Source organism: Crinia signifera, chromosome 1 (genome assembly GCF_055691185.1).
Source record: "Crinia signifera chromosome 1, ASM5569118v1, whole genome shotgun sequence".
Lineage (NCBI taxonomy): Eukaryota > Metazoa > Chordata > Amphibia > Anura > Myobatrachidae > Crinia > Crinia signifera.
In genome coordinates, this window is record NC_139217.1 from 148,822,007 (window position 1) to 148,849,319 (window position 27,313).

General features: G+C 42.9%; 1 protein-coding gene across 1 annotated transcript in view; it reads right to left on the reverse strand.

The window, feature by feature from the left end:
- ALPK1 (alpha kinase 1) overlaps positions 1 to 27,313 on the reverse strand; it is a 150,174-nt gene that overhangs the window by 22,857 nt on the left and 100,004 nt on the right. Inside the window, exons 5-9 of the mRNA XM_083174538.1 lie at positions 23,285 to 23,483; positions 18,691 to 18,750; positions 16,938 to 17,024; positions 11,373 to 11,449; positions 6,880 to 6,975 (exon numbers count right to left, since the gene is read on the reverse strand). Of these exons, the coding sequence (XP_083030664.1) occupies positions 6,880 to 6,975; positions 11,373 to 11,449; positions 16,938 to 17,024; positions 18,691 to 18,750; positions 23,285 to 23,483 (519 nt within the window). The remainder of the gene's footprint in view (positions 1 to 6,879; positions 6,976 to 11,372; positions 11,450 to 16,937; positions 17,025 to 18,690; positions 18,751 to 23,284; positions 23,484 to 27,313) is intronic.

Consider the following 27,313-nt stretch of genomic DNA (forward strand, 5'->3'; position numbering starts at 1 on the left):
ATTGATAGAATACATCTAGTAAGGTATCAGTAAAGAAGAGGCATTCTGAGTAAGGATGATAACAATGGTGCAAACATAATATCTATATGCAAACTGACATTTCTTCTTTAAGACGCTCATCATGAGCTGATAAAAAGAACAATAAGGTTACTGACTCTCCCTAGGTTTAAAATTGGTAAAGAGTGTAATAACAGGAGATATTTTGGAGTACAACAAAACATGTAGTTATGTGACAGAGTTGGGTGTGCTAGTATAAAATCTAGATAAAAAAAAGAGTACTCATTGAATTGTTTCTTATGATGTTTTCTCAAACATACTGTCTCTTAAGATATGGACATTACCACAAGGATTATATTATATTTACAAACTTAAGGTTTCTAAATGGTTACAAACAAGATCTATTGTAATAAATTTACTTTTACTAATTAATACAGTGGTGATTCAACATGAAGATTTGAAAGTAACACATGGTATATTAAAGAAACACACTTATTTACATTATCCCAAGTTTATAAAATTGTATTTGAATTTGTGAATATAATTAAAATATGGTACAAAACTGATGGTGACATTAAAAGGAAAGTTGAATTGAATTATTTGGGTTGAAAAAAAATTTAGTTTATTGAACAGGTGTGAGTGATGTGATTCCCTACAGTTGGTTTATTTGGTTGAACCCCAATAACTGGTTCGCATAAGTCAATGTTATATATGCTTTAAGAAGTTTGATGTTTTTGCCAAGATAATATTATTGATTTTTCTGTATACTAGTGAAATGCTTCAAGAAGGTTTTCCGATGTATTAAGAGAGAAACAAATGATGCACAGTACGAGAGATGTGAACTTTTTTTCGGAGATATGAAAAAAGTTGAGGATGGACTGATAATACAGAAAATCAACTAATCAATAAATCTATGCTTTTATTATATTCTGTTTTCCTGACTGCCGCTATTATTGCTGCAGATGATTTTAGCTTGTTGCACACTGTACTATTCACTGCGTATGAGGCCTTCCCTTTGCGCTAAACAGTTATAATACTGTATGTTAGAAGCAGCAGCCATTTTGTTAGGCATGACTTGCATAATAATATTATTAAAATGGCTGATCATTCAGAACAGAGCTGTAAAAGTGATTTCTTATAGAATATTGTTTTTGGTTTTAGAAGCTTAAGAATGTGATGTTGACAGTATAATGTAGCAAGGACAGGAATCTAGTCTCCACAAACTGAATAAGATTGGAACAAGGCCACACATGCGTAGACCCACAAGGCCACTGAAGTTGGGTGTTGGGTTAATTATGACATCATGATTGAAAGCAGAGCTTTCCAATAAGACTCAATGCTTATGAGTAATTAATTAATTAATGTGATAAAGGTTTAAATATCAGAGTGATAGAAGGAGGGAGAAGGCAGTTGAGGAAGAACCAGCAAGCACGGGGGGGCTGGAGGTAACTATGAAGGAGGTTTAATCATGGCTGATCACTGTCCTTGAAAGGTGTCCATTTTGATTTGATTTAGAATTACTGTTTAAGTATTAGCTAATCAATTTTATGTTTCTTGTGTTAGTCTGCATTTGCAAATATCTGTAATGAAGCTATTCTTTAAGTAAAGCATTGTCATACCTTTTATAACAAGGTTGTGTGGGTGTGCAATCATTTCAGCGTTGCCGTTATATTTAAAGGTAATAAAGTAAATAAATTTGGTTTGGGTTATTAATCATATCTAATCTTATCAGATAAATATCTGGTTTACTCAGGCAGAGGATGTATACATGATATAGCCTTGCAGTAGGGAAGACAGCAAGATTACTTTTGGGAAACACAGCAGATATCTAGGAGGTTAGGCTACATTCCTGGGAGTCCAGGAGGTCTCACAATAGTTCAAGACTCTCCAAGACATTCTAAAAGAGTAAAAAACAATCAATAGGGGTTATCCCTAAATGAAAATAATCCAACCCATAAATGATATAGTAAGGTTAGTGAGGAATGGCCTAAACATTAAAGTCTTAGCTTATATTGTAGCTTTTGGAAGTAATAACTGAAGCATAATAAATCATAGGGAAATTAACATTTGGGTTTGTGTAGTCATGACTGTTAGTGAATCCAGGGCCGGTGTAAGGCTTCTCAGCACCCTAGGCAAAATTTCAACCTACTGCCATCCACAATAGAGTCCAAGAAGGAGCGGAGGCAAAGTAGGGAAGTATGCCTCAAGGGAAAGTATGGAGGTGAGGCCTTAGAAGTTCCACAGCAGCCACCTGCATTAAGTACAACAAAGATCCTCCTAGACATCCTTGATTTTTTGATATGCAGACTTGGTGGCCCCCCCAGATCCTGGTGCCCTAGGCAGCTGCCTAATGCTGCCTAATGGTAGAGCCGGTCCTGAGTGAATCCCTTACCCCATAACAGTAAGGGAACCTTGTAAAATCCGTATTATTTCATTTAGCCCCAAGATTTTAGTTCTAAAGGTGCGCATACACGGAGAGTTTTCCCCATGCGTTCACATCGCACAGCACAAAAAGAATGTGCAGCCCGTATTTTATTGTATACGCAGACATGCCTGCCCCTTTTTTTCCAGACCGGCAGGGGGGACACTGAATCGCGCCTGGCGATCTGCGGTTGAACAAAATGAAAACGGAGCAGGGTCACGGCTGATGGGCCGGATCAACAGTCGTGGCCCGGGATTGAATACCCCCTAAAGCTCAATGGGCCTAATTCATGTTTAGAAGTAAAGCAAATACAATTTAGTCTCAATGAAAAGGATACTGTCCCTTTAACCGCTACCAACAACCCAGATGGTACATAACTTGAGAGGTTTAAACCACAATGTCCCTGTTAAGATACTACGTATAATATCTGATGTGATTTTCTATAATTTTCTGTATGCTGGTGGGCCTTGAGTGACCCCTCCTATCCCCCTATGTTTTTGTTTCCCTATTTCTTTTTCTGTACTCCATTTCTATAATAATTCTCAATAAAAATGTATTTAAACAACCAATATTTATCCTACATAGAAAAATACAAATATGTTTTATTCTCAAACATGGTAACATGGTTGGGAATAAAATAGTGTTGGGATAGACCAGGGGGACAAGGCAGGGGTGCCCATTATCCCCTGTCCTGTTCGCCCTGGCAATAGAGCCCTTGGCCTGCATTTTGAGATCCCACGCGAATATCAAAGGCTTCAGCGTAGGGCCAGGAAGGGATATTATATCTCTGTTTGCCGACGATTTGCTAATCTATCTATCAGACTATGGCCCTTATTCTGATTGACGCGGACTTTACCGCATACTTTCGGATCGCGTGTTTACGGCGTCTGCGCATGCGTGGAGAACGCAACGCGCATGTGCCACGCCTTGACTCGGTGCCAGTTCGGCCAGATCCCGTCCAGAACTGTTCACCGCTATCATTCGGGAAATAGGGGCGTATTATGGGCGTCATGCGGAATGACACATGGGCGTAGTTTCAAAGTGGGCAAAACGGGGCGGAAACATGGGCGGACACGGGGGAGTACACTTATGTTGGGGGGCGTACATTCGGAAACCACTCCGAATGCACGCGATCAAAAAGGGCAGAAATGTGCGGTGTCCACAAGTGTACTATTGCTTTGCGGACACCACTCGTTCATGCGGTAGGCGAACGTACGCCTAATGACTACAACCATTAACACCTGAACCCAATAGAATCTACTCCTTTACTCATTACTCACTAATAGGACGCTTGTCAGTGCTTTAATTGAAACCATTGCTGCTTCAAGGAAACCTTACTAGTCCCCCACATATGCTGTACTTGTCAGACACTTTCAAACTGCTAACAATGGACATGACAGAATATTAATACTAGCAATACACATGTGTATTTGACATGTACTCATGAAACCACACATTTTGGGTAAAGTAAACACATTTATTTATATTCATGTCACAGTCAATGCCAGTGTGATGCAATGACCATAAAATAATACATACAAACAATAAACAACATGGCAGGAATGCCGCAAAATAAATAATAATACAAAACAAATATAATTGCACACAGATGGACTCCAGCACCTCCTATGTGCCACTGCACATGCAGCCAGTGGGAAATGAGGAGGCTGCTGGCCCTTCTACAGCAGGGCAAGCTGCACCTGACCATTCAACAGCAGGGCACCCTTACGTGCGGTAGCACCGCTTGGCTCCCGTTCGGATGCGGTATTCCCGAGCATACTCTGTAATACTCTGTAATACCGTGCCGAATCGGAGTGTTTCTCCCGCACACGCATGCTTTGTATGTCGTCCGTAAACACGCCCTGTTCTTAAAGAGTGAGTCCGTCCGAATGCGGAGGACACGTGGGCGTTTCTACGGACGATGGCCGCACGCGGCAAAACACCGTGGCGTGCGGACCGCACCGTAAGAATGCGGGAATATCCGCACCGATCAGAATAAGGGCCATTGTAACATCACTGCCGTTAGTCCTGAAAATAATAGAGGAATTTGGAGATTTTTCAGGAGTGAGGATTAATTGGGGAAAATCCCATATTCTATCGGCTGAGAAAGGTAGTCCCCCTTCTATCCACCCACTCCCCTTAAGGTGGGTCGCAACATTTAAGTACTTGGGGATTTGGATCTCTAAGAACCCAAGAGAGTTTATCAGTTTAAATATTCAACCATTGATGACATTTTTGGTTAAAAAAATCAAATCATGGAGCAAGTTGGCCCTAACAGCGCTAGGTCGTGTAAACCTAGTTAAAATGGTCATACTACCAAAATTCCTTTACGTAATCCAACAATCACCGATTTACCTCCCCAACTCGCTTTTTCGGAAAATAAATAGCATCCTATCATCTTTTATTTGGAACAACTCACGACCAAAGGTCCAGCTGAGGGCACTAATGAGGGATAAAGATGAAGGGGGTATGGCGATGCCAGATTTCAGAGGGTATTATATTTCAGCCCAAATAGCACAGTTGAGATCATGGTGGATTGAGGATCAGGGAAGCAATATGATAATAGCTCTGGTGAATACGACAACCCCTGGAATTAAGCCAATGTTTAGAATCCTTCAAGGACATACAATCTCCCAGGATCCTCCATTGGTTATACAGGCGATTAAAATATGGAGGGAGGCCAATAAAATAATCAAATATGGAAATTTAGACCCAGATCTCCCCCTCGAGGACAGATGGTTGCTAGGGGAGGTGAAGGGGCTACAGTTGAGGGAGGTATGGGGGCCATATTCTGTAAGTAAATTAAGTCAAGTTTATGTGGAGGGTGGGCTAAAGTCCTTTCTACAACTGAAGGAAGAATTCAATCTACCCCAGTCATACTTTTTTCGCTACCTCCAGCTGAGAAGCGCCCTTGAAGGACGGTTCCCTAGCACACCCCCATGTTTTAGCGAATCAATACTTAAAAAAACAATAAAAATGGTAGATAAAAGAAGGCTAACCTCCAAGGTTTATAAAACTATTGAGAGGATGAGACCGGGGGATGATTTAGAGAAATTAAAAACAAAATGGGAAACCGATGTGGGGGTTTTAAGCGATGAGGAGTGGCACGAGGCTAAGTCATCAGTGGTCAAGGCCACGAACGCTATACGTGTGCAACAAGGGCAAATATTTGTGTTCCAGAGAGCATATCTTACAACAAATAGGATGCAAAAATTTGGGGGAAGGACCTCCCCATTATGACCAAAATGTAAAGAAACATCAGGCACTTTTCTGCATCTACTTTGGAAATGTAAAACGGTGGAGGCTTTTTGGGAAAAAATTAGAGGTATTATGATAGAAACTGGTGTCCCCGCTGAGATCTTTACCCTGAAAAACTGTATTTTGAATATAGGGAGCGATAGCAGAATTAAAATAGATGTCAAAAGGTATGTGGCAGGATTGTGCTCCCTGGCCAAAGTGATAATAGCAAGAACGTGGATGGCCAAAAAAGGTCCGGATGTCCACTGCTGGATAGCCCTAGTCAATTACACTGTCGAGCAAGATAAATATGTACACTTAAGTAGAAGCACAATAATGAAACACGAGGGAACATGGGGCAGGTGGAAGGCCTCAAAATATTGGAATCGCACGGGCACATAAATGCAAATTAGACATTAGAGAAAAGAGGAAAGAATGTAATTAATGTTAGAATCACAGTAAAAGCAATTGCCGGTAGGCCATAAGTAAAAGTAATAGAAATAGAAGTAATATAAGTGCACCCATCGGGGAATCACGATAGCACTAGGAATGAATGATACATGCACAAAATTTAACCACAAAAAAAAAAAAATATATATATTTATATATATATATATATATATATATATATAAAATAAATGAATGAATTAATATATTAATAAACAAACAACAATAATACACAAATAAATAATCGCATCCTCGGCCAGGAGTACAGGCAGGTGGCACACTGGCAGTGGACATCCGTAATTGGGGAGGGGAAGGGAAAGAGGAAAAAGGGAAAAAAAAAATGTAGAAAGTGGGAGTGGTTAAACGGCCATGAAGCTTCAGGAGTTCGGTAAAACATAACCAAAGTGCTATCTACCATTTCGGTAACCCCAGCAGAGGCAAGAGGGTTGGAGGGGTCTCCCACTGACCAAGAGCGAAAAGGTGGCAGTCGAGAGGAAACACAAGCTGCTAGGTCGGGTAAAGTAAATCTGTATCATACTCTGGCAATATTGTATATTAACGAGTGAATTGGTAGATCTGACCACTGTATGTCTATGTTTGTGATTTTACGGTTTGTAAATGTATTGTATAAATGTTTAAGGAAAAATTCAAATAAAGATTATATTTAAAAAAAAAAAAAAATAGTGTTGGAATAGAATTGGAAATCTTGAAGACAAACACAAAGAAATGTCTTTAAAATATATAGTAACAGTGTTTCATGAAAATATAAAACCTACCAAGCCTATGTGACTGGTTTTTTTGAACCTCTGGTAGTCCTCCTCGCTCATGGATATGAAGATATCTGCTAAAACACCAAGGGAAGACGATATTCCCTTGAAAAATATACAAAATAAAAAAAAATTGGAAAAACAATGGACAATACTAAATTGAAACTATTATCACTTTATATTGCATCCTATATATAATCGTGCAAATTGTTACATTATTTATAATCTATATCTGTTTATAATGAACACATTCTACTGTTTTCTGTCTTTTTCTATACAATGCAATAATACTGCTGGAGGCAAAACACTGCTCCCCAGATGCACTTCCACCATAGCTAAAAGGACCATTCTAAGTTATGCCCTGTTGTTAGTGATGCTGAAGTCAAGTGCCACAATTCCCACATTCTGTGCATCTGTATGATCTGTGATTGAATAGAAATGTCTTCCCACCCAGTGACCAGCAGGAACAGCTGCTTAGGCCGTGTGAAGACGCAGTCTGGTGTCCTGATGACACGATGTATGGAAACATGCAGTAAAAGCAGCTGTAGTTGTAATCAGAATCTTTACAATCCAACTTCTCTTTCTAAATATGTGAGGCTATATTATATATGCTGAGTTCTAGAACAAATATTATTTTCAATAAGATGAACTGTAGTCCATACAAATCAGAGACTGACTCCTATAAATATGTGAAGATCACTTAAGCTAAATTGAAAATGCTTTATATAAAATGAGGTGCTAATAAACATTTGCAAATATACAGGTGTTTATCGATAATTTATATATAGGAGATCTTCAATTGAGAAGTTTTCCTATTTAATCAAGATGTTTGGCCAGTAGCAATACTGAGGGAAACATATTGCTATACAGAATGGCAAAAATAGTTGAATTGGGTGCAGTGAGAAACCCACAAGTTTACACACCGTACACCACATATTTACTCCTATCCTATATATATTGTAATGGGACATATACAGTTGTGCTCATAAGTTTACATACCCTAGCATAATTTTCTGGCCATTTGTCAGAAAATATGAATATAACTCACAAACATCCATATAATGTGATTAATATTTATATTTATGTGAAAGGGATTGTCAGCTGCTTAACTCTCAATAGCTCATTCATTACAATGACCAGGGTTATTTTAAATATCTAAAATATCTTCTGAATAGTTATTCTACTTTACATTGCCTGCAGACATTGGTCCTTATTCTGGTTCACTCGAAAAGGCAAATTCCTTCTCAGATGGACAAAACCATGTGCACCTTGTGCTGAGAGATTAGAGATTTAGATTTGGGTGGGGTTTTGCTTCAAAGTGAGATCTATATTGCAGTGTCAAAATAAAACAGCTAGTATTTTCCCTGCACAGAAACAAAATAACTCACCCAAATCTCTGCACATGTTACATCTGCCCCACCTGTAGTGCACATGGTTTTGTCCATCTGAGAAGGAATTTGCCTTTGCGAGTGAACCAGAATAACGGCCAATGTCTGCAGGCAATATAAAGTAGAATAAATATTCAGAAGATATTTTAGATATTTAAAATAACCCTGGTCATTGTAATGAATGAGCTATTGAGAGTTAAGCAGCTGAAAAGACCCTTCACTTAATTATAAATATTAATCACATTATATGCAAAGCTCATCTCCCACTGGAATGCTGATTGTCACAATCCTGGATATTCCATCTTACTTGGTTTGTGATATTGCGGATTATTCTGATTGGTTTGGTCCCCGTGCTTTCGCAGGCGCATTTCTTTGCATGTGCAGGGTGCAAGCGGGCACAGCAAACTATATGTTCGTCGTCCGGCTCGCACCTAGCAATGCGGCCTGGGAGCATGGGGTGGCGGTGGCCGGCACAGCCCCTGGGAATGCCCAGTGTTTCATGGGCGTTCCTTTGGTAATATCCTGGTGACGAGGGTGTGGGCAGCTGACATCACCGGATGTCAGCTGCCTGCCTGCTTCCCGCACATGGGGCTCGGAGATCAGAGACACCATAGAGGTTTCTCTGATGTGCGAGTGCTGGAGAAATCATTCGATCAAATGATCAAATCAAATGATATCTCCCCAGCTGCGAATGGAAGATTATGCAAATCATCCATTCACAGCGCGCGGGGATTCACAGGGGGGGGGGGGGGGTGGCCAGCACTGTGGGCGGCATCTGGTGGACTCACATGGCTGTGAATTTCACAGCCATGTGAGTCCACCAGAATAAGGTCCATTTTCCTGTTTAGTTCAGCTTTGCCTTGCTCTGCTCCATGCTGCCAATCAGTCCAGTGTAGCTCTGAGCATTGCGGACTGATTGCAGAACCTGTGTGAGTTCAGCCTGCAGCAGAGATCTCCAGTAACCCTCCGGTGCCCTGTTCCTGATATCACATCTGTTTAGTTCTGCCTGAGATCTTCTGTATCCATGCCATGTATTTTGGATTACCCTCCTTGCTGTAGGCCAATCATTGTAACACAGGAGGAATAAATATCCTGCATTCAAGGCCAGATATTGCATTCAGCAATGTCGTATCAAGGCGCCTATTTCTGGTTACTCCTACTGTTCTAGTTACCTGGTTCCTGTGTGCTGCCAGTGTGTATCTTTTATATGCTGCTGCTCAGCTTCGAAGCCGCACCAACACTACCTGTACCTGCCTGACCTCCAAGCCGTATCCGGTATCCTGCTCCTGTCCATCTCCCAGCAGCTCCCTGGATGCTGTCCACCTCCCAGCCACTTACCGGATGATACATGGCTTTCCAGCTGCTTACCGGACACTGGCCCTTATTCTGATCGGTGCGGATTTTTCCGCATGCGGTCGGACCGCCGATGGTTTCCGACTGCGCATGTGCAGAGGTCACTCTGCGCATGTGCAGGCGGTTTCGCCGTACCTATTCTTTAGACGCCGCACAGGGGGCGGAGAGGGGCGTGAAGGGCTACTTAGCCTCATTACCCTATGCATACGCCCCGCGTTTCATGGGCGTTCCCATGCAAACGCAGAGCGTATGCATGGTAATGAAGCCGTGACGCATGTGTAGGGGGCGGGCATCTGACATCGCCGGATGTCAGCTGCCCGCCCCCATACATGATTTCATACGGACAAGTGTCCGTGTGGTCTAGGGTGGCGGGCGCTGGTGGAGCGTGCTGCCCTGCATTCGATGTTCGGCGACCATCGAATGCAGGGGCTGCTCCCAAGATGGAGGAGGCGTATCCCCGTCCACTTTCATGCGGACCGCCACATATCCGCGTACGGACGGAGGTGGCGATCCGTATGGAAGGCGGGGATTCGCCGGCACGGTCCTGGCCGCATATTCTGATCTGGCCGCACAGATCAGAATAAGGGCCACTGTCCGCCTCACAGTTATTTGTGTATTCACCAACCTGCCACAGCCACCATTACCATATTATCTTATTCTGGATTCCATTTGCTACTGGCAAATCACCTGCAAACCTGCACCAGCCACTATCAGTGTATCATCTGATGTTCAGTTACAGTCGCAGCTCAGTTGCCATCTGGACTTGGTCATTCATACTCGGCCACTTAGTCTCCAAAGCCTACTAGTTTCCTGCTACCTTCCTGTCACAGTGTGCCCATTATTTAAGTACCCTGCCAACTTGGCAGATATTACTTTTGTTTTGTCACCTTGTGTTTACTGCCAAGTTGGCCATATCCTGAGTTCATTAAAGTCATTTCCGTTATCCTTGGATTCTGTACCTTAGTTATTATTGTTATCCAGATACCAGATCCACCTATCAGCATATCTCTACAAGATCATTCACTATCTTTCACTGTTCACCACGATCATAACTGCACAAAGCCCCAGGCATGACACTGATCTTATGTCAATAAGCCCAAATTCCCCGAATAGGGATGACTGGTTACTTCTATTTCATACAATGACAACCAATGATTCTGGAAAATAGTTTTTTTTTTTTTTCGTTTAATGTTGAGGACACCAACATTTTGTGCAGGGTAGACCGGTGACAGAAGAAGAGCACTCTGGGATAGCTAGTTGCTTTTACATAGACTACCGGTATGTCTATTGTTTACGATTCTTCAGTTATACAAAACAGATCTAATGGCAATGAGAAAAATGATCTATTTCTACAGGACAAATTGCTTAGAGCAAGGGATGGGTGTTACACTGTCTGTGTAAAGGGAACGATTAGATGTTCCTTGTTTTCTACTGCATCTTTTCCAGACTATAATAATTGATCAATTACTTAAAACAGTAATTAGTGGCCAAGATTACTCAGCAAGCTAAAACTTCCTCATTGCATCTCATTATCAGAGGGGAAAGCAAGGAGCCGTGTGATTGCACTAGGGACCGGCCTGTCATTAAATCCTTTGCTTTTGTGCCTCATTGGTAAGCTATCACTTTAGCTCTTAAAAATAAAAGATTACAGAGGTGGAAGGAACACACCAAACTACTCCCACCTTTCTGATGTTGTACCATGAATGGAAGTCTACAAAGCAGCAATCAAAGCACAACTAGTAGAGGGGCAGTAAGATATACCTTTTTGTCAGGTATGGGGAGTTCAAAAAAGCCAACAAGGGAAGCCCAGATCAGCTCAGCTGCCTCGAACCACATGCCTGCATCAAAGAAGAACAATGTCACAAACAAGAAATACATAGTAGATCGCATTATAGAATCATTTCCTGGGAGAGTACATCTATACTTGTCAAGAGTAATACTCAAACATGGTTACATCAAAATGAATGAGGTACTTAACTTACCTTTGCTCAAGCATGGATATACTTAACACCTGTTAAGGTCCCCATTAGTCTGACTTGTCCTAAGGACAAGTCTGACCTGATTGTCCCGGCAGCTCCCCAGGAGGGGTCACACGCGATTAGGCACCAAGTTTTGCATGTGATAAATCGCATGTGATTTATCACATGCAACTCCCGGGGAGCTGCAGGCGGAGGGAGCAAGAGGAGGCGGACGCCGGCGAGGGGACCAGGGAGCCAGACAGGGGAAGTCGGGCATTAGGTGCACAATAAAAAAGGCCATACAAATGAATGGGAAATCGGCAATTGGCTAAGAAAGGTCTCAGCCAATTAGTCGCTACACATTAACCCCTTCAGTGGTGGTTTTTTTTTTGGGAGCGCTCCCCACTGGACAAGTTTTTTTTTTTTTCAAATAATGTTTTTATTAAAACACCATTCAATACATCACATTGTATAAACATATTTCAAATTGCAGATATCAAATGTTTATACAGTACAAAAATATTATTCGAAAGAATAGACAGTATGAAAATTCAATAAAAAAAACGGTATTATATAACGGATCCCACTTGTGGTTTTTTATATTCAAACAGATAGGTTTCGCAAAGTGTCCAAATTCCCATATATCTCAGAGAACATATAAAGGTTTAACGGTTCCCTCGGCCATAACCCTCTTGTCCCAAAGAGCGTCCCAGGGTACAGAAGCCAACAAAGGGGTCCCCCTCTCCCCACAGCGCTGTTACGAGACAATATCAATGGGTGGATCCCCAGCAATTAATCTCATGATATACCATTGAGTGCCCCTTAAAGGAGTTTTGCAGCTTCACTCTTATCTCGAGAGATAATGTTGTAATATAGCTCTCCCATGTATTAAAGAATTTTGCTACTCGCTGATCTTTCTCCAAAAGGCACTCAATCCAGTCCATATTAAATACATGGTACAGTTTTTCCAGGAAAAGCCTCAGGGTAGGGGGTGTGGTGTTGATCCATGTCTGCAGCACCGCTTTCCGTGCCACAGCACTAATAATTAATAGGAGTCTCTTGCATCCCCTAGCCACTCTTTGGCCCTCCGGCAATATTCCGAAAATGGCCCATTGGTCCGTGAAAGGAATGTAATTTACCAAGTGGTCAAGAGAAAACTTCCTGACCTTAAGCCAAAAAGTTTTTAGTAGAGGGCAGCTCCAAAAATAGTGATAAAGATCTGCTTCCTCGTCATGGCAACGTGGGCAGGACGCTGACCCTGACATCCCGGCTAAGAATTGACGGTGTGGGGAAAATAGGCTTTATGAAAGATGTTCAGAAACATCTCTTGGTATTGCATAGCTGGTATCAGTTTTCGAGATGTTTGTAAGGTCTTAACCAGCTGACTACATGTTAATGCGGGCATCACTAGGATCCATGCTTTCATACCAGAGCGTATGTGATCATAATCTAAAATTTGGCGTAAATAGTTATAATGGATAGAAATGGCTTTGCTCTCTACAATACCCACGGAGAGCATGGTATCGAGTGTGTTACTTCAGGCGTCTTCTGAGAAGACTCGAATCACCATAGCCACATAGTGTTCGGCCTGCATATAGGCAAAAGGAAATTTTTTACAGGTTGGGAACATGTCTGTTGCCTGCGTATATATGATATTGGTTTCCTTGAGTCTATGTTAATCAGGGCATGGATCGTTTTTAGGCCTTCTTTTTTGAGGTTGAGGAAAGGTTGAGAGGCAGTGCCACCCTGAAATTCTGTGTTGTTTAAAAAGGGAATAAACAATGATTTGTGTGCGTTAAGGTTATTTTTATTTTTATGCCTGAGTATGTGCCAGACTCTCCTCGTCGACCATAGTAAGGGCACGTCTCCATCATGCATATGCAGGAAACCCACCAGTCCGCAATTTTCTAAAAATTCATTCTCGATGTTTGTATTGGCGTAAGCCTGATTGTTATGAATCCAATCTCTAAGAAATCGTAAAATAGCTGCATGATTGTAATTCGGGATATGAGGAATGTTTATGCCCCCATTGAACGTAGGTTGTTGGAGTTTGACCAGTCTAATGCGTGGACTTTTTGAGCGCCATATAAATTTTCTAAATAACATATTTAATAATCTTAAATCTTTTTGGCTAATAAAAGAGGTAGGGCCTGTAGTATGTATAATAGTCTGGGGAAGGTTTAATTGAGGTTGGCTCTGCCAACATAAGATAGTCTCAGCTGTTTCCAGCCATCTAGTTCCTTAGCAGTCATATTCACCGCTTCTGTTATATTGGCCCTGTACAGATCAGAGGGACGCTTTGGAAGGCGAATTCCTAAATAGTCTATCATCGTCGGTTCCCACGATCACATCAGGGTGCAAATATAATCCTGAGGATTTGGATAAATTAATCGTGTACCTCTCCAAAATCATTGAGTTTGCCCAGTATTTGGTCCAGCGCCTGCTCTGGATTTTCTATATACAAAAGTAAATAGGCAGCAAACGCAGACAATTTTAATTCCGACCCACCAACCATTGAAGGACTGCCATGACTGTAAGATCTGAAATAAGGGATCTATACATAAATTAAATAACAAGGGGGAAAGAGGGCATCCCTGACGGATGCCTCTAAACATCCCTGATGGGTGCCCCTCTCTGCCCGTTTATTAGCAACTTTGTTAGAGGTGTGGTGTAGAAATATTTAATTAGTTCAATAAACGAGTCATCAAAATTTCTCTTTTCTAGCACCGCAAATAGGTAGGGCCAGGCCACTGAATCGAAAGCCTTATTCGTGTCCAGGCTCAATAACACACCTCGGTACTTGTGTATTATCACGGGGCCCATCGCATCGCAGACCATAAGGCATGCGATGGGATGAGATGCATTGTCCCGCGATGTTCCCTGATGTCATACAATGTTAAAATTGTATGGCATACAATGCCATACAATGCGATGCGATTATAAATTGTATAAGCACCCTAATGGGGGCCATTAGGGTGCTTATACAATTGAACATCGTATAGGGGGCTTACATCGCATCGCAGTGCATTGGGTGTATAGCATGCAATAAAAACATTGTGCGACTTAATATCGGGGGCGCCGTGATAATACATAAGTACCCACACCTCTAGGGTGTGTTTTGGGGGTTTCCGCTATCACCGCAGCTATAGTCATCCGTATGGCTTTTACTGAGTGACGACCCCTAACAAATCCTGTTTGATGGGGTCTGAGCAGGACTGAAGACAGCAATTGCAATCTATTGGCTATTATTTTGGTGAGAATTTTAAAATCTACATTTAGCAGGGAGATTGGCCTATATGACTCCACTAGCTGGGGATCCTTTCCCGGCTTAGGGATAAGGGATGTATATGCCACCGTGAATGACGGGAATAGGGTCTCTCCTTCAATATAGTGTTATACATGTCCAACAATGTCGGTGTGATCTCTGTCTCTAGCATCTTATAATATACTCCCGAGAACCCGTCCGGGCCTGGAGCTTTATGGGAACATAAGTCTTTTATTACCGAGTGGAGCTATTCAGACATTATTTCCTTCATAAGACTATCCCTTTGTTCCTGTCTAAGAGGGGGTAGGTGGGCGGATGTTAGGAGAGATTCTTGTTTAGCTTCCTGTACCAGCCTTGCCTTGTACAGGGATCTATAATATTCCTCAAAATGTGCTAGTATACCTTTAGTAGTTTATTGTTTTTGGGGTCTTTAACAGAGGTAATGAATGAACGCTTTCTGTAAGGTTTAGACATTAGTGACAATAGTTTACCCGACTTGTTACCCCATTTATAGTATATTTGTTTAGTGAAATCTAATTTGAGGTGGGCCTGCGCCGTTAGGAATGATTCTAAAATCATTTTATTATTCAGGTAAGCTTCTAAATTAATTTGTGTTGGTGTGGATTGATATAGTCTAAAGGACTGTGACACCATGGAATGTAATTCTCTATAGTGTTTGGCCTGTTCCCTTTTCCGTCTAGAGATATACTGGATTATGTGTCCTCGCATTACCGCCTTGGACGCTCCCCAGAACAACCTAATATCCTCCCAATGTTCCAGATTATCGTCATGATAATTGTTCCATGAGTTAGACAAAAATTGTTTAAAATCATCTGATTTGCCTAGATAGTCCGGCAAGCGCCAGAGGCGGTCCGCTCCATTGTTGGAGTCAAGCCATAAACTCAAGGAAATGGGGCATGGTCCGATATCAATATGTCAAAGATATCGGCCTGTTTTACCCCGGACATTAAGCTTTTTGAGACTAGGAAGAAGTCAATCCTGGATAAAGTTTGATGTGTCCAGGATAGGTGTGTATAGGATCTTTCCTGGTCGTGGAGAAGGCGCCAAGGTTTGTTTTTAAGGCTTGGATATGATACCAGGAAGGGGGTAGAATTGTAAGTAGCGGTGGTGACTTGTCTATCTTAGGGTCATCAACAGAGTTAAAGTCCCCTCCCATAAACAGTCTATGGACAGTGCGGGTCGCAAGACTGGGCGAGTTTTTAATGGGGAGCACTCCCTTAAAAAAAAAAAAAAAAAACACCACTGCCTCCCTGGGTTCGGGCAGCGTCGCTGCACTGTCAATCAGCGGCTGCCTGGACCTGCGCCCAATGCACCGCGTCCCTGTCCCCAACAGCCGGCTTTTCATAAGCAGGCACCGGGGACTTCATACAAAACCCGGAGGGGAGGGGAGGAGGAGCCGAAGGCGCCGCAGAGGGAAGGGAGCCGGGCAGCGCTGAAGCTGCCTGAGTTCAGTGATTTAACTCAGCAGCGCTGCCCGGCTGTAAACAGTGGCAATCCCGAGAATTTTCCAGGCTTGCCAGACTGGGCACTGAGGCACGGCCGGGAAAATTCTCGGGATTGCCACTGAAGGGGTTAATTTGTATGGGCTTTTTTTTTTTTTTTAAATGCGCCCACTTCCCCAACCTGGATCCCTGGTCCCTTCGCCGCCTCCCTGCTCTCTGGTCGCTAGCATCCCCTGCCCGGCTCCGGGCTGCACATAAGATTTAGCGGGATGTCTACACGTGTGATTTGGGATGATTTCAAGACTCGATTTATCCGAATCGGGTGAAATCGTGCCCAAATCGCATAGTGCATTTAGTATTTAGTGTAATAAATGTGCTGCTAAAAGGTGCTTATGTGCTGTACAAACAGGAATACAGATACATGGAGGTTTCCCTTTATGTAATGATGTGTCAAACCATTAAAGATGTTAAAAATCATTAAAAGAAAAAGGGCTAGTGTGAGCATTTACAGAGAAAACAAAATCCACAGTAATAAAAATTACAAACCACTTAAGACACAAAAAAACAAGACATTACTATAATAATTCTATCATCATCTGTAATAAAACATAATGTGATCAAGTAAACTATAATTCTTTACCTAATTTCTGCAGGATTTGTCCCCGGATCTGTATGCACACAGACTGAACTAGAATTCTATCACTCTCTTCCGCATATTGCCATGTACCTGTTTATTGAGTGAACAGGTAAAGATAAAAGTAACAGGTACATATAAAATATAGCCTATATACACACACACACACACACACACACAGAAAGGGCACTCCACCTAAATTAGGTCCTGGCGATAGAAATGTCATCATGTTTATGTGAGGATGAGTGGTTCAATTATGTGACTCAAAAAATCATGTCATATTAGCACCTCACAATAGCCCTGCTACAGAGCATTATGCCACTAGGGGTGTGGCTTAGATCGCAGGCAGTTCGTTTATGGAAAATTTTCCTATCAGGGGGGGGATACTGGGTACTGAGAAATGCCCTGCTGCATGTGCTCGTGCAGATTGATCGCATATGCCATGCTGCATGCCTGATGTGATAAATCTGAACGTCCTGTTTCGAAGATTTATTTTGTGTACCCCCCTGCCAACATTCGCCTGAAAGAACAATATTTCTTTCAGTTGCGTACCGAGCAAACCATTTGGCAGGGTCTTGGAATGAACATACTTAGAATTTCACAAATCCTGTGAATTATATCCAGGAAATTCCTATTTTTTTATTTAAATAAATGTGCTGCTAAAAGGGGACGATATATTGACATTTGGGTAATATAGACTGACAATGTTATGGTTGACAGTCAATAGCTCAACACGTATCTGACAGGGTAAAAAGGTTGGCATGACTGGTCAATGCTTTTTTTTTGTGGGGGGGGGTTGGGCAAAATGTTGTGTGTATGACCACCATCAGTACAAACATAGACCCTCGCTGGCTCGCTTTGCTCACCAAGCTTCGGGCATGATGGCGTGCTTCTCTCTCGCCACAGGTTACTTAAGCCCCGTACACACTGGATGACTTTCATCTGAAAGCAGCTTAGTTTTCTCCTCTGGGCGGCTTTCAGCATGAAAGCCTCCCAGTGTGTACGGGGCAGCGATGAGCGGTGAGGGCTGCTATGCGCTCCCAAATCATCGCTGCAGGACGCCGCTCATCTGCTGGTATTAACTGCAGATGAGTGACGGGGTGGATGGCTTTGTGTAGCATCCTGCTATGGAAAGCCGTCCAATCCTGGGGAAATGGCTGGGCAGGGGGAAATTGCTCAGTGTGTATGCACTGAGCATTTTTCAGCCCAGCTATTTTCCCCATCATCGTGCACCATAAACACTGGGCATAATCGCCCAGTGTGTATGGACCTTAACTCTAAATAGATGTTCACATGGATAGTAAATTAATCAATTAAAAATGAAAGACAAAAAGTATTCTGAGGGATCCTTTGCACCCTATTGGAGAACTGTTCTCTTTACTACCCTTAAACAAGAGATACCGTTCAATTCTGTGTAGAACAAAACAGTATAGAGAGAGTTTTTTACCCGGTGGCAATTCGTACTTTAAATACTTAGTGGGAATAGCTGAATGCCTGAATTCATGCATAATCTTGTATTCTGATGTTGCTTTCTTTTATTGTTTTGTTATTCTGTACTGTTCATATTAAAATTTCGTTAAGTGTTCATTGTATGTGGGCTTTTGATGATAATAAAGATATATTATTATTATTATTAAATGGGAAAATGTGTGAAAAACATTAAAAACCTTTGAACATTTTAACCTTATTCAAGCCGACCTATTGATTGTTAACCACAACTTAGTCGATTTATCATCTAACACACATGCCTCCCTCTTACCTGTTGCTCCATTGTTGTTGATCAAACTGCTTAATATATATTCTGCTTTCAAAAGCTTTCCTGTAGATGAAAATAAATATATATATATATATATATATATATACACATACACATACACGAGATTTGTTTAAATAACTGTTAAATAAAATAATTTAAAAAAGTAAAAATCTACCTTGCAAAACTATTACATATAGTTTTAATATTAGCTATCAGCCGGACAAAATGACAGAACAACATAATGGTAATATCAGCACCGGCGGCTGTGTATACTCGAATGGAGCCACTTTTGAAATGGTCTATTGGGTGCCAAATGGCCATAGTGCACAAAACACTTGGATTCACCACCCATAGGGGCATTTTTAGCCTTTTAATATATAGACCAACAACAAAACTTGACAGAACTCACTGCGCCCTGTAATGGAAATCATCAAAAAAATGTGTCGCCACAACCCCTAACTTATATAATAATAATGACTGTTGATATACATCAAAATAAAATGTAAACAATGCAAAGTGAAAAGTGGTCATGCATAAAAGGGTTATTCTAGTTCATTCGGATGTTTTGCCTTTGCGGATGCGCAGATGCTTTTCTGCGCATGTCAGACGCAGGTTGCAAGCGGGAATGGCGAACTGCATGTTAGCTGTCCCACTCGCACAAAGCAGTGTGGATGGGAGGCGTGGGGAGGCGGCAGGGAGCGCAGCCCATGGGAATGGTAATCATCCAGTGTTGCGGGTGTGGGGGGTGGGCAGCTGACGTCAGCTTCCCGTCTGCTTTCCGCATGGGGCGCTCGCAGATCAGAGACACCATAGAGGTGTTTCTGATCTGCGAGCGCTGGAGAATTCATTAGATGGTAGCTGACCTTCGAATGATTTCTCCCAGGCTGCGAATGGATGATTATGCAAATTATGCATTCGCAGCCACGCGGGTATTAATGGGGGATCGCAGCATGCAAGGGTTGGGGGCAGCCAGCGTATGATGGACTCGAAAGACTGCGAATTCAACCAGAGTGCGAATGCAAAACATGCATCTCCCACACACCTCACAGTGGGATATTTATATGAATGCTCTGCAGTTTTAATCTGACCCGCCTCTTGCCTGCAAACGAACCCTGGTGACCTGGGTCAGTTTAGAACATTCTTCATAATCTTTGTTTGCGAAAACCACCCAAAAAAGTGGGTCCCGGGGACCCTTCACTTCTAAAAATTGGGGTCCTACCTGACCTTTTCTGGGTCCCAACTGAATAAAGCCTCCTCTCCCCTTCTCCCCAGCATGGCACATGTGTGTCGGGGGGAAAAATCAATTGGCTACTCACATAAAGACACATATATACTAGAAACTATATAAATCTGAAAACACGGACAGTGCGCGCCAAAGTCGCGCTAAAAATTTAGGGCATGTTTTTTGGGGGGAAGTGGTGTGGTCACATAGTAGTACCAATTCACATTACACAGCACACACCGTTATGCCCAGTACATTCCAGCACACACCGTTATGCCCAGTACACATTACAGCACACCATTATGCCCATTACACATTACAGCACACACCGTTATGCCCAGTACACATTACAGCACACATCGTTATGCCCAGTACATTCCATTACTCACCGTTATGCCCAGTACACACCGTTATGCCCAGTACACATTACAGCACACACCGTTATGCCCAGTACATTCCATCACACACCGTTATGCCCAGTACACACCGTTATGCCCAGTACACATTACAGCACACACCGTTATGACCAGTACACATTACAGCACACACCGTAATGCCCAGTACACATTACAGCACATATCGTTATGCCCAGTACATTCTATCACACACCGTTATGCCCAGTACACATTCCAGCACACACCGTTATGCCCAGTACATTCCATCACACACCGTTATGCCCAGTACACATTACAGCACACACCGTTATGCCCAGTACACATTACAGCACACACCGTAATGCCCAGTACACATTATAGCACACACCGTTATGCCTGGTACACATTACAGTACACACCGTTATGCCCAGTACACATTAGAGCACACACCGTAATGCCCAGTACACATTATAGCACACACCGTTATGCCCAGTACACATTATAGCACACACCGTTATGCCCGGTACACATTATAGCACACACCATTATGCCCAGTATACATTATAGCACACACTGTTATGCCCAGTACACATTACAGCACACACCGTAATGCCCAGTACACATTATAGAACATACCGTAATGCCCAGTACACATTATATTACACACCGTAATGCCCAGTACACATTATAGCACATCCCGTAATTCCGAGTACACATTATAGCACACACCGTAATGCCCAGTACACATTATAGCACACACCGTAATGCCCAGTACACATTATAGAACACACCTTTATGCCCAGTACACATTATAGCACACACCGCTATGCCCAGTATATATTATAGCAAATAAGTGCTGCTTACCTACATGCTTGTTGCCAAGGGTTATATGGTCCTTGCAGGGGTTACATGCTGGTTGGCGCAGGGGGGGGGGGGGGGTATTTTATGCTGGTTGCCACAGGAGTGGGGGGGGGGATGGTTATTCTGGTTGCAACAGGGGTGGGTGGGGGGGGGGGGTCTGGTTATTCTGGTTGCCCCGGGGGCTGGTAAAGCTGATACACCACTCACCAGAGTAGGTGAGCGGGCTGTTTGCGAGGCGGGGGACTGGATGTGGCTGGAAGAGCTGACACATCCAGTCCCCCACTGCGCTGACAGCACGCTCACCTCTTATGCTGAGAGTGGCTGTCATTTGTTACAGCCATATCGCATCCCGTCCCCCGTTCTAAGCAGCAGAATGGACTTACACGACGGGGGGCAGCAGCAGGATGCAGACTCGCAGAGCCACAGACACAGTGACTGCTCTCAAAACAGAATGCAGGGCCCGCAGCTTTAATGATTGGCAGGGTACCGACCATCAAATGATTTCTTAGGTGCTCACAAATCTAAGACACTCTGGTGATGTCAGCTGCCCACCCACCGTACCCGCGTCACGGCCGCATCACCATGGGAAGCCCAGTGTTTTCATGGGAATGCCCATGAATCGCTGGGCGTTCCCATGGGTGCGACGATGGCCCACCACCCCATGCCTCCCACCCGCAGGGCTGTGTGCGAACGTCCAGTGAATAATCAATTTGCCATGGCCGTTGCACCAAGTCACGATACATCGCTCATCGTTGCGAATTCGCAACATTGAGTGAGAACCTGAATGACCTTCTATATCATGGAATCCTGAATAACATCTGATAAATCTTTATCAGATGTTTATTTGGAATGGTAGCAGTTTTACAGAAGGACACATGACTGTTATGCTACGGTGGTTCAATAAGTAAGTTAACAAGACCACTCCCACACAGTATGTAATATTCTATATTCTAATCAGCAGCAGAAATGAGTTGTTGAGGTGTACAGTGAGAACATCGTGTCACGGGTTTGGAACACTGCCTTTCATAATGTCAGGACAGACCTTTAGTATGAGCAGCAATCCAGCTGGCCAAGTATGTCTACCAGGAGCAGTGCACCAAACCAAAACCTGTTTCAGTGATATGATGTTATTATCTTGCACCTTGACAAGTTGACTATTCATTTTTGAGCTGCTGCTGTGTCCTTTAGACACAGATATCTGATAACACCACGCACACCTCAATGTTTGATCATGTTCAGTCAGTCCCACCAACTTACAACTGATGTTGGGACAGTATGACTGATTTGAGACGAAGTCTAATGGCCATGAGGGGAAGCAGGGGTCTGCTCTGGCCTGCTGGGAAATTAGAATGAAATAGAGAACATTACACATGTGAGGAGTCTTGTTATCTTACTGATTGAGCCAAGCTCATATTAGATAATTACCAATTGTCTGTACAAGTAGAAATCTTATGACTGAGCAATTGAAAATATTGATACTACATAACAATTGTGAAGCATATATCTAGAAATGTGAATCCTTCCCATTGCTTGCAATGTAACTCATTTGCACTAATAAAGGGGTAACCATGCCAGACACCCCATATTTATTTATTGCCTCCCATCAATGAACTATTAATTTATCCAAGACAGGATCAGTGTACTTTATTATTATAAACTACAACAGTATATTACTGTATACTATTATATGAATAATAATATATAGAGGAAAACCTGTGTTTGGTTAGTGGCGTTGTTTGTTTAGTCAAGTGGTCCTACTGAACAGGATATAGGAAGAAGCCTTTAGAAAATGAATAGATTGTGTTTTGTAGAGGCTGATATAGGAGGCTGTTGATCAAAAGTAGGGCAGTTCAGATACCCTGTTTGAAAGCAGCAGGGAATATTTGTTAGGCGACAAAAGCCCCAATTAGTATTTTCCACGCCCTTTCATAAATCTCTCTATCTCTTTTGGCTCAGAAACTCTTTATCCTTTCTCCTTTGTTAGAGGAAAGGAAGGCTGGCTCAAGATTTCAAAAGATGCCACTGGGTTCAGAAGAATGTCATCACTATAATGACACAGAGTGTCCTCTTGAAAGTCAAGTAGTTCCTAATTGGGACTAAGCTGATAAAACACAGTAAGATCAACTTAGAGTTACGTCACCTGAATTCACAGATATTCGAGCTTGCCGTATAACCACCTGTGGCGCTATTGGTGTAGATGGCCACAACTTGTGCAAAGTCTTGGCAACAGACAGCAGTTTTTTGGATGCATCAGCCCAGTATAGAAACCGATCAATCAGGAACACAATGGCAGCAGCAGTATTGCTGTCACCGACCATGATAGAAGACGTCAAATACACCTATTATCAGAAGAAATGATAGACATCAGTTAGGCAGGTCATTTCTACATAACATTCTCCATATTCTCTTTGGAACTAAACTTCTCAATGTCAATGTGTTGCTTAATATTTAAACGATTTGTATTTTAAAACAACATGATACTGATGACATTGTCAGATGATGATCTGTTTGAAACAGTAATCGAGATCTTATATGAGATAAGGGGCTAATTGTAATAGGGTCCGAGTTGTCGGAGGTCTGGGATTTCGTAGGAGAATGGGCATATTTTAGAGTGGCAATCATTTACAAAGCAAAACCATCCTGGTAATGATTGCCTCTTTAAAACTACAGCCAAATGTCATCAGAAGTTTTAAATAGTTTTAGACAATGGTGATTTGTATTTGTGATAATACAATTGTAAACGGTCAATTAATAATATCCCTCCCCCAGATTCCACCACTAAGGGGCTGGACAGTCACATATAAAGCAGTTGCTTTTGTAAATTTACAGTTGGGCGCATCTATGTGGCTACATCCAGGGGCATAGGAACATCAATAGGCATAGAAATTGTCGACATGAGTTTTCACGTTATTAGTTTCTATGTCGACTTACATCGACATGGACACCGTATCAGTGAACCATTTCACTCGGCATGCATTGGGCAAGGTGCCTGGCTATGCTTGGCATGGAATTATATTTTCCCTCTATGTCTACGTTGATAGTTAAGCATGGAAAAACAGAAAAACACCTATTATGGTGGAAAAGAAATGTATAAAAGTCATGTCGACCTTTTCTAAATCGACCTTTTGTCCATGTCCACCTAAGCTGTGTTAACCTTTTTTAAGGTTTCAACCTATGGCCTGTCGACTTATAGTGGTTGACCTAATTCAGTGGTCTCCAACCTTTTTGTTACTCGAGACAAAATAAACCGCCTGAAGAGCTACTAAAATTTAAAAAAAAGAAAGAAATCTGCCTAATAATTGAAAAATGCCCTATACACATTATGCCACACAACACAATGTCCCAGACACAATATGCCACATACTGCAATGTCCAATATGCCACATGCATACCTCCCAACACTGGAGGCAGAGGAGAAGGGACATCTGCACATACCGATGGGCGGCTTTAGAGTTGTCGAGCCGCCCAGAACGCTACCACAAGCTACCAGTAGCTCGCGAGTGACAGGTTGGCGACCGCTGAACTAATTAGTGTCGACCCATAGAACGCATACCATACCCTCATTTGTGGTCACAATTTGCAGCTGTACTTCCGAGTGGCTTGTAAGTTGTATGAAAATGAAACTAAACTTGTGACACCTTTTTAAAACTTAGATTGTGTTAGAATAGCTACCAAATGTTGTTATATATATATATATATATATATATATATATATATATATACATACAGATATACCTTGCCTCAGTATACAGATTGATAGTGGTTTTTTTTTTAACATAAATGTTGCTGCAACACAATGCGCTTTGGCCACACCCACAGGGGGATTATTATCACTCGTGAAGCCACCACCTCTCCACTCCAAACACCCAGCACACCACTTGCTCACTGCTATTATGGAGAGCAGTAGTGAACAGGAGAAGCCTAGTAAGTTCAGGTAAAGTGCATAGGTTATATGTACCATGGCAAAACCCCAGTATATAAAAGGTGTGCTAACGATGCAACTCTAATTGCATTGTTAAATAAAGCTAACCAGCATTTGTGTGATACAGGCAATACCATGATTTCATTCAAAAATACAATGGGGGTTATTCCGATGCGAATTAAGGTGTTTTTATGTTGCAAAGTAATGATTATGGGTATATTGCCCTGGACCCCCTCTGCGAGTGTGCAAACGGGTCTTGCGACGTAGCAAGCAATCCGGCATCACACTGTCAGTGATTGACAGTCTGATTCTGTTTCAGGGGTGGCAGCCTCCTTTTGTTAAAATGGAGGAGTATCAACACTGTTTAGTGGGAGAGAAGAGTCCAGGGATCTCTGTGGTTGCACAGAGATTTCCTGTCCTCTGCGATGGGGGGCTTGCAGAACCCATGGTGCCACGCAATACTAATCCGAAATCCGATGCTGTGCAGGAAGACACAGGTCAGATCACTACTGCAGCAGGAAACGTCTGCTTGCAATAGATTCCTCCTGCTGCACTGCCATACAGCGCTATCACAGCTACTTCCACATAGGACAGAAAAGTAAAAGCACAGGACAAAAAATTTCAAAGTATATTTCTGAACCAAGATTCCTTGAGATTTAGACAAAATTAATAGCTGAGAAATGAAAGATGGTGTTGGTGGTTTACCATGGAATAGAACCCACGAAATACTCTGGGAGGGTGATCCACTAGATCAGTGGTTCCCAGACTGTTTTCTCTCTCGTAACCATTGATTAGGCTTTTCATTTAGAAGTACCCCCTCCACTCAATTTGAAATATCCACAGTACTTACGAGTGGAGTGGAAGTGAGCGGTATGCGTGTACTTCTATTAATATACTGTATAATAAATCCAATTTCTCAGTCAGGTGAGCAGAATACACATGGAAGTAAACTGTATATGACAGACAGACTGTCTTATAACATAAGTTTCTCCTGGTGGTTCTATAAATGACCACTTTAATAATTTGATGTCTTCAGTAGATGCATCATAAAAAATATGTGTATTTATCACATATGATGTGTACGGAGGAAAGAGTAATGTATATGTAAAACAAATGAACAAGCATTTATATACTGTATATACTGTACATTTTTGTGAATCGTAGGCTAATGTCTGTCTTGTAAAGTAGAACAGTGACAGGCAGTGTGGACAAGCAATTGAGTAAAGGAGTGTTCATGTACTGTAACCGCAACATAATTAGCATTGAAAAGTGCAATGGAACATGCTGCGCTATATAAGAAACTGTAAATAAATTTGCTTAAAAAAACCCTATATGTTTAAGTTATTGTGGTGGTGGCAGTGGTGTAGCTAGGTGCCTGCTCCTTACCCCGTGCCCTCTGTGCCTGATGCCTACCCTGTGCCTGTTCCTTACCATGTGCTCCGTGTCTGATGTCTACCCTGTGCCCCATGTGCTTGCTCGTTACCATGTGCCTGATGCCTACCCTGTGCCTGCTCCTTTCCCATTGTCCCCCCATGCCTACTCCTTTCTCCGTACCCCCCCCTGTGTTTGCTCCCCCCTCCCCCCCCCGCCTGTTGCTTACCCTGTGCTTCGGGGATACTGCCAGTGGGCCATGAGGAGGGTGGGTGGCAGCAGCAAGAAGCCGAGGAACCGGTGATCCAGTGGCAGACCCAGCTGGAACCTAGTAATGCTGCCCCCAATCAGGGGAGGGGAGAGGAGGGGACCAGCAGCACACATCATCCATAGTATCGCTGCACCTCCTCACCCCACCACTCCCTGCTGCCAGCTCACAGCTATTGGTGAACTCTGACCCGGGCATACCTCCCAACTATCGCGGGAATGCCCTGGTTTTTTGGGACGTTCCCACGTCCCTCCAACGGCCGGCAGTTTCCCCCCCTGTCACCATGAATAGATGCTGTGCGCATGCGCACATCGTCTATTCCTGCAGCCAGAGGGGATAAGGGCATAGACAGCAACTCACAGAGCTGCTGGGCATGCCCCCCCAGTGGCGAAAACAGGGGCATGACCTTGCGGGAGAGCCGCGGGTATAGACCACCCACACCCCCTTTCATTAGACCATGCCCACATCGATGAGCAGGGAGATGGCGGGGGAGCATGGAGCCAGGAGCGGGCAGGGCTGGCGATGCAGGGCTGGCGGGCAAGCTGGCGGTGCAGGCGCGGCTCCGGCGCCCTCTGATTTTCCGGCACCCGGAGCCCGTGCTCTGCCCT